At 35.2% G+C, this 9,087-nt stretch overlaps 1 protein-coding gene across 1 annotated transcript in view; it reads left to right on the plus strand.

The window, feature by feature from the left end:
• LOC107005299 (universal stress protein A-like protein) overlaps positions 1-7,710 on the plus strand; it is a 9,146-nt gene extending 1,436 nt beyond the window's left edge. The window contains exons 2-4 of the mRNA XM_015203853.2: positions 1,420-1,541; positions 1,705-1,823; positions 7,302-7,710. Of these exons, the coding sequence (XP_015059339.1) occupies positions 1,420-1,541; positions 1,705-1,823; positions 7,302-7,410 (350 nt within the window). The 3' untranslated portion in view covers positions 7,411-7,710. The remainder of the gene's footprint in view (positions 1-1,419; positions 1,542-1,704; positions 1,824-7,301) is intronic.
• Positions 7,711-9,087: the final 1,377 nt, after the last annotated feature.

Raw genomic sequence — 9,087 nt, forward strand, 5'->3', positions numbered from 1 at the left:
AGCATGGTTAAAGCTTTAGGCTACTCTGGAAGAGAGAAGACGAAGTTTACTCTTCTCCTTGAAGGAACAAAAAAGGTTCAATACCAGCAAAGTTCAATTTTGTGTATTCCTTTTTCTTTTATATTTTGTGCTTCTGATTGTATCATTTTGAGGTTAAATTAGAAATATGCGAAAATTCAAGTTGCCTTGGGAAATCATTCTTGTGCTTTGGATTTAATTGGGCAAATGCAGTGGTCAGTTGTTTTCTTTGGTTCTGGAGCATTTTCTTTAGCCATGTTTTTCTATGGCTCGCTATCTAATAAGAATCGGGTTACTTGAATAAACAAGAAAATAATGCGGAAGCCAAAGCACAAAGATAACAGAAATTGAAACAAGTGTGAAATTCAAGAGTAAAATCTCCAAATTTCAAGCTAAAGTGCTAAGAACCTAATTGATCTTAATATTCAAAATTATTAGGTTAAAACTAATTATGATATTAATTAAGTCAATTCAAGAATTTACATAAAAAATGATCTAGACACCTATTTTGAAGAAATTAGAGACAATAATTAGTATAAGAATAATTACGTTCTTTAATTTATTTTAATAGAAATAATAAAATATATCAAGTTAAGAATTCATCTTACCGCTTATAGAATCATTCTTATGAGGTTGTAAGATTAATCCATAGTTACTACACACAAAGGTGTAAAGAAGAGACACCTCTCAAATAATTTTAATCATGTCCTTTTTGAGAATAACAAAATCATCCCTTATATATAAAGAGAGGAGACCTATCCCTAATAGCATGTGATTCAAATCCTAATTTCATGGAAATAATAACTAGGAAACTTTTAAACCAGGTATGAATTGCACTCATTATGGGCTGAATTTTCATTTCTTTTGGGATCTATTCAACCCCTTTTTGGGCGAGAAATTCACTTCTTTGGGCAGAAATTTCAGCTCTTCTTTGTACTCCTTTTGGATCCCATGCACTCCTCCTCTTGACCTTCATATGGCTCAATCTTCTTCTTGGATTCGGACTTGAACCATGAAATTCTTGTAGTACTTAATTCACTCTGTTATTCTTGGATTCGGACTTGAACCATGAAATTCATGTAGTACTTAATTCACTATGTGCCCTAATTCTGGAATCATTTTTGGGCTCATCTTTGGAGACTTCTGCCACAAGAAGCATTTTCTTGATTTCCCATTGAAGCCCGTCAATCTTTAATGGAGGTATGCCATGTGAATGTTATCGCCATCCTTACATACATTATGCATATAACAGAATCCGAGTACCATCGGGCTTCAGAGTTCAGTGAGTAAACGTCATTCTGGTTTCAATGTTTTCTTGTCAAATTTTATCAGTAATGCAATCTGCTGTGTTTGGTTTATTCAGTAGCTTATATTATATCTTGTTGGTGATCTGATTACTAGGTTTTGAAGATATGGATAGCATATTTGCATCACCTGATGATTTCAAGGGCATGAAAAACAGGAACAAGATTAGAGGGCTCCAACTGCTGGAGTACTTTGTTAACCGCTGTCATGAAATTGGGGTACTGGGATTTCCTTCGATGAATCTTGGCATGAAAATTTAATCCTAAGTTACTAGCTAGTATTCAAGCTGTACTGGTTGCGGTCACTATTTAAAGTTTGTTGCCCTCAGAATCTCTCAAGTATAAACTCTTCCAAATTTACTGCATGTCACTTTATTTGTAGGTTCCTTGTGAAGCATGGATAAAGAAAGGTGATCCCAAGGAAGTCATCTGCCACGAAGTCAAACGTGTACAGCCAGATCTTCTTGTGGTTGGTTGCCGTGGTCTTGGTCCTTTTCAGAGGTATGCATAATTGTAGTAGCACTTACATATTTTTTAATTTCATTGTTATGTTTCTATGGGCATGGCCATGGCCATCTTATTGAGTGTGTTTTCCCTCCACCCGATCTCCCTAGCAAGAACATGCTTGGAAACATCACTAAGTATCTAATGCCAAAAAATTGTGTTCTTTATTTTCTTCCACTTTGTAACAAAATTAATGACCATTCAAAATTTTCATAAACAAAAAGATGTACTGTTCATTTGTGCCTTAGAAATGCCTAAATGAAGATTGCAGCAAGTAATATTCACATTAAACCATCTTTGAGGACAAATGGCAGTAGCAAACCAATCTCACTAAGCCCATGATTCCAACTACTACACGTTCTATGCGTAGTTAGAAACTCTTTAACACCCTTTTGGGTGGTTGTTACCCATCGTTTCATACCTTATAGTTTTGTGGTGTATTGTATTGTATGGTATTGTTCTGTTTTGTGGATAGAAAGTTGGGATTGATTATATCATTTGGTTTGGTTTAAATTATTTTATTACTTACCGTTGATAAATCTAAATCTACACAATAGCTGTTTAGTAAGTTTATCAAACCATTTCTTTTTTTATCCATTTATCACAAATGATGCCTTGTAAATGTATTAATTCTTAAACTATGCAACTCCTAATAAAATTAGTCAAAAATAAGTTAATGATATTAACAACAATAATTAAGTGCACGCCTTCTATATTTTGAATCATAAATAGTGTTTCCTAACAGCATGCATTTATGTAATCCCTTTTCTTTTAGAGATTTTATTAAATAGTACCGAGATTGTACAGGAAAAGAAACCAAAACGCCATAAAACAAAAAGCAGCCTACTACACGCTTCTTCCTAGCATATCCATATACTGGTTCAAACTATCTATTGAACTACCTTTATACCAGCATTAAAAATTTTGTGAACATCTATCCTTAGTTCTAGAAACCTGAGTTCTCAGCTCTTACGTTCCTCTCTATCCAAATTGTTCATAAGATGCGTAGTGGAATAGTTCTCCATATCTACTTTTATCTATTTTGGTATCACCTGTTGTTGCTAACCTTCCAGCATTACCCGCATGCATTCATGTAATCTGTAAAATGGTATTTACCTTGTGCACACCCAAAGGGTAGCGGCTGTTCGTTTTCCTTGTCATAAAAAAATTTGTTTCTTTTAATTTCTAAAAATTCATATTATTCATTCTCCAACCAACATTCGTAGTATCCATAAAATCCTCCATAGGTATAGGATAAATAATAATAGTTTTTTCAATTGCCTGCCGACATTGTGGTTGATAAAAGATATTTGCATTTACCCCATGACATCTAATCAACATTTGACACAAGTCTGCATACAATGACACTAATTATGTCTCAGTCCCAAACAAGTCGTGTTTGTACAAATCTGCATGTTGGTAATTAAATTAAGGGGAAAAGGACGAATTTACCTCCGAACTTTAATAAATGGTATGTCTATGCCTTCCATTATACTTTGCGTCCACATAAGCCCCTACCATCCAATTATAGGTACACATCTGCCCCTCTCATTAACGGCCCCATCAATTTTTACACATGTCTTAATCCTAGACTACTACCCATTTAATCTTTTTTTTTAACCCATAAACCAATAACCCGCCCCATAAATCCAATACCCATACAATTCCCATATATCCTAATTTAAAGACCCAAATCTAATTCACACCCGTTTTAGCAGCGATTGTACTGGTGTTTATTCCTAACTCTCATCATTCACGTCTTAAATCCTTTTGTAAATACGTGTAGAGGAACAAACACCTAAGTATTTATTCCCTGTGAGTAGATTGATTTCTTGAAATTGATTAATACAAGTGTGATTGATTTACATTGTCTTCATGAACTTTTGAGGTATTCCAACTGTACTAGAAATAGATACTGAAACATAACAGGGAAGGGGGAGGAGAGAAGAGAAGAATATCTTTAAGGCGATGAGACTTGCTATTACGGGTATCAGCTTTCATTCAAAAATCTTGTCAAAGAATGATTGACACCCCCTTCCTCTGCTATATCTAAACTGAAAATGAAGCTAAAGGGATTGAGTCTTGTAGATCTGCACGCTGTTGCAGATACATTGAGTTGGATTCATACTGCTAAATAACTTTACTTGTTTTCATCTAAGGTGCATCCATCGCAACACAATAGAAATCAAACTCCAGTATGCAGAGTATTAAAATAGTTTGTTTGACCATTTTTGATATATATTAGAGGAAATTGGGTGGGTATTGGGTTTATGGAGCGGATTTTTGGTTTTGGGTTAAAAGGAAAGGTCAAACAGGTAGTAGTCTAGGATTAAGACACGTGTAAAAATTGAGGGGACTGTTAAAGAGAGGGGCAGATGTGTACCTATAATTGGACGGAGGGAGGGGCATAGGTGGACGCAAAGTATAATGGAGGGCATAGACGTACCATTTATTAAAGTTCGGGGGTAAATTCGTCCTTTTTCCCTTAAATTAAATCTACAAGTTTTTGAGTACAAGCTTTTTTCCAAATTCATCTCTGTTACCATTTGTCGTATTTCACTCTCTAAAATGGTAACATAGTTCCTATTAGCTAAATTATACATCCCACCTCAGTCATGTCCGAAGGATGATCTTTTTTAGACTTTTTACTCCTATTAGAAGATGGTGCCTCTGATTAGGTCAATGATGAAGTTGATGAAATGGTTTTTGTGACTTTGATGAGGTAGATAAATGGTCTTTATGAATGCTTTTCATTCCAAATGCCAAGGAATATGAGCTATTTGAGTAAGATCAATTAACTCCTTATGCACCTAAACTATATGTTTATTCAAGATAATGTTGTTTAAACTTTTTACTCCTATTATGTTAGTTTTCTGAATAGGCTTTTTTTATGACACTAACTTAATAGGAGTAAAAAGTTTAAACAACATTACCTTGGAGACATGGGTGCCTTGTTGAGAAGTGAGATTGATCGCTTTGCCTGTTGCATTTCAACTATGCCGCCTATTCTAGGATGTGAGACTTGAAAAATGGTGAACGAGATGACTTAGAGTCTAGTATGGTCCAAAAAACTTATACATTTATTTGTCAACATGCAAGACTTGTGTTGAACACTGTGTGGATATCCATGGAAAGAACACAAGTCTCTTGTATTGGCTTGATGTTAGTTGACTATTGAATTAGACTAACATTATTTATCTCATACCTGTTAATGATTTACTGGACAATATAAATGTTACATTTCTAGTAAAATCATTATGTTATGGATTATATGAATGCTTGTTGTTTGGAAAATTTACTTATGCCCTAACTAGAACATAAGCATCTATTTAGTAAGAAGGAACACTACTGCTCCAATTTAGATTCACTCACAGTGAAAATTTTAAAGGCATAAGGATATTAGGGACACATTATCTAGTATAAAAAGATGAAAGTTGAGAGTGAGAGTGGGAGAGAGAAATTGGAGCAGTTATGAGAGATGAAAGTTGAGTTTGAAATCTGATTTTATTTTGAATTAACTATTATTATTTTTTTGCATTTTGGAAAAGTTTAACAAGTTTTAAAAAATGTTGTATCAGTCCGCAATTAACTTAATCAAACTTCCAAGTGACCTTTGACCTTGGCCGGTCAAACATGTCACCAATATTAATTTTGAGACTCAAAAGACACCCTCACCTCAATTTTCTCTAGTCACTTGGCATTTATTATGTGAATATAGTAGTTGTCAATTTGCAATTAACAGACGCAAGTACCAACCCTCAATTTGATTACAATCCTTTCAATAGACAAGTTTTTTCATCTCTTTTCTGATGCTTTGGCATTTACAGAAATGGAAAAAAGATCTGATTGTTGAGTTGCAAAAAAAGTAGCAAACAGAAAGGCAAAAAAGATGCATTAATCAATAGGACTTAAAACACCAGTTACTGAAATTCGAGCTAGTCATTACAAATTTAGAAATGATTAATCCTATATAAAAAAGATCTATAGTTTCACAAAAATCCTATATAAAAAAGAATTCATTTCCAAAAACAGAAACTTAAACTTCCCGAATAAAAGAAAAGAGAAATTGCTTATTTCTTCTTAAAGGAGAATTATAAACACCCGAGTGTAGCACATAGTGATCAAATAAAGTGCACTTCTCATCGTGTAATATTCCACTTGGCTTTAGCCTGCCCTGGGTCTCTGTAGTCCGTTTCAAGCACCCTGTGATCTGGCTGCTCCTACCACCACCTGTTAAGAGGAAATGACAAGTATTTGCAAGCATCGTGATCTCTCCAATTCTCCTCTGACATAGTTGATTGCCAGAATCTAATTCATGTACTGGGATTACGAAGCTATCTCAAAAGCTTCTGATAATCATCAATACATGGACTTCAGTGTATACCCTGATGATGTAGAAAGTCGATCATGAATCTTGTAGCCAGAAAGGCTTGAGCAAGGTCCTCAATTACATTAGCCTTCTCTCACTTTGTCGGGAAAACTCGAACATCCTTGCTCCCTGTGCACAACAGATAGTCCAAACATGTTCAACACCAATATTTTGCTGCTCTTGTGAGCGTTATATAGCCATGGCCTCCCTCCCTTTTTGAGAAATGGTCATGTGCATAATATGGCACCAATGAGGTACTGTCAAAAATAATTACAAGGTACCAGCAGAATATTTCTTCCGATTCGTAAGGGATTGTAAGAGTTCAATAACTGCTTGAAAGTCATTTACAAAATGCTGGTTACAAAAGGAAACAAAAGTAAACAGATTCATCTTGATCCTTTATCTTCAAAACAGCTGCTGTTTCGCCCCCTCCAAACCATCTACCATATGTGAGCTGGAGTGGTTTACCACCATTTCCTTTGATTGGAATTCTTGCCTCTGATGCTCCAACATTTCAGTAGGTCACAAGTACACCTCTAATGCTCCAACTTAGTCCAACCATGTGAAGAAAGAGTTTCTATAGCTGGTCCTTAAGTTGACAGTGCAAAAATAAATGATTGATATTGTAAGGCTTGTCTACACATAAATAACATGTAGACATAAGTGAAATCTGTTTTTTGGAGTGTTTCCAATGTTAAACAAGCCTCTTGGGATACCAACCAAGTGAAGAAGCCACTTTGTAAGGTGCATTTATTTTCTGGATTTGCTTCCATGGCCCAAGATCCCTTTGCTGCCCACCAGAATTTAGGTTGAAAGTAACATGACTTTACTGTGAAGTTGCCCTTACTATGAATCGTACCAAATCAGGTCCCTCATATTTGTTATTGTTCAGACCTTGACAAGGCTCTAGTATTGTAGAAATTCCAATGTCCATGTTTTCTTTTAGTGGCCAAAACTGTAAAGATTCATATTACTCATCATGAGTAATATGGAATCTGTTTGTCATTTTACTATTGCTTTCAATAAAATAGGAGTAATGTGTCTTTTAAATAAATTCTACTTTGGGACAGTGCTTACTTAATTGAGAGGTATATATTTCCTTGCAGGGTTTTCGTGGGAACTGTAAGTGAGTTCTGTCTGAAGCATGCTGAATGTCCTGTTGTCACAATTAAGCGCAGTGCAGCTGAGACTCCTCAGGACCCAATAGATGACTAATTCATGTGGTGTATTTGACTACTTAATGCACTTATTGATTGTCAACTTGTGATGGTGTGGAAAGATTGTGGGGGATTTTCATTCTGGTGCTTCTAATATAGCCTATATCTGCCTGCTTGTGGGGTTTGTGTTCGTACATGATTGTAGAGTACATGTGTCTGAGCTTTGAGTGCTCCTCGTTACGCTTGGTATAGTGCTTGGTATATTGTTTGCATATTTTCTCCTCTTTCTGATGAATATGTGTTAAACATCTGTATGTATGGTACGCTTTGCAATCGTAAAAGAATTTCCATCCTTGCACGTCTGGGAGAAAAATAAGGGAGTTCGTAAGCATATAAGCATTTTCCACGCGTTCATGCGTTCGGTGAACACCAAAAGTTTTCCCCAACTTATGGTTGCATCCGGTTTCATCTAAAAATTTACTAGCTTTTTATTCCTTGTGTGTGTTTTTCACTAATCTTCGGAATCATTCTTCCCAAATCAAAATATCAAATCTATTCCATTTTTGTCATTCCTACTTTTACATGTAAAGAGACGTTCTGATTTTTATTTTTATATTTATAAATAAATGTAGCGTAAGGGTATTTTAGCCGTTAACATGAAAGCGTTCTATCACTTCTTACCAAAGACATCAACTATTAGTTGTCAGTTTCTAACACTTTTATCTAAATTCATAATTACTCGTTGGTGATCTGCACAAAAGAGATTCTGGGACACTTATTAATATTGTTTCTAATTATGGCATTTGTTTAGGAATGATCTTCAAAAGTGTGAACTAAAAATACTATTTAGTTGAGAAGTAGAGATGGCAGTGACAGGAATCAAATTAGTTAAATTATGGCACATAAGTCATGAAATTGGTATAACTTCATGTGTTGGATTACTCAAACTATATCCAATTGTTTCTGTGTCAAAGCTAGAACCAAGAGGGGATTGTTTTGATGATAAACAGTAGTGTTATGAAAGTTGCTAGTCTTGTCACCTTTGGAGAGAGGCGAGGCCTTGTCGCCTGTTACTGATGAGGTGAGGCAATCTCGCAAAGGCAAGAGGCGGTGCGGTGAGAAAAGGTAACAAAGGATATATTACGGTTTATTTATATAAAGCCACAAACTACTTCTTTCGCAACTCTTCACTAGTAGGCAATTTGTACACAACTTCTCATTCCTTTGTTTTTTAAACATTGTTTTTATATATTCTTCTTGTTTAAATTTAGTGTCTACTATCAGACTTTTAGTTTTTGAATTTAAATATTTGCTATTACGTTATTGCTATTGATATTTATGCTATTTTAATATTAATTGTCGTCTCACTTTAAAAAGACGGGTGCTTTCGCCTCTCGCCTCGCCGCAAGGTGAGGCAAACCCGTATGGCCTTTTGCAATTCTAAAGACTGAAGTTTACCCGCAATTTTTGTCCATGAATCTTCTTTCACTTGGTTAACGGACTAGAGCGAATTGTCTCTTGTATTGCGATCTAATATGTGTCAAAAAGTGAATTCTCTTGCAGTGGATACAGGGCATGTCCATGAGTCTATGATGATTTTCAGTTCTTTTTATCAAAATTTCATTAGACTCAAATACTCTTCACCTTGAACTTTAGATTGTGATTTCAACCCAATGAGAGTAACAAAATGTGCAAAGCTCTACGAAGGGAGTAAGGGAAAGGGGGGGGGGGGGGG

This window comes from Solanum pennellii, chromosome 12 (assembly GCF_001406875.1).
Source record: "Solanum pennellii chromosome 12, SPENNV200".
Lineage (NCBI taxonomy): Eukaryota > Viridiplantae > Streptophyta > Magnoliopsida > Solanales > Solanaceae > Solanum > Solanum pennellii.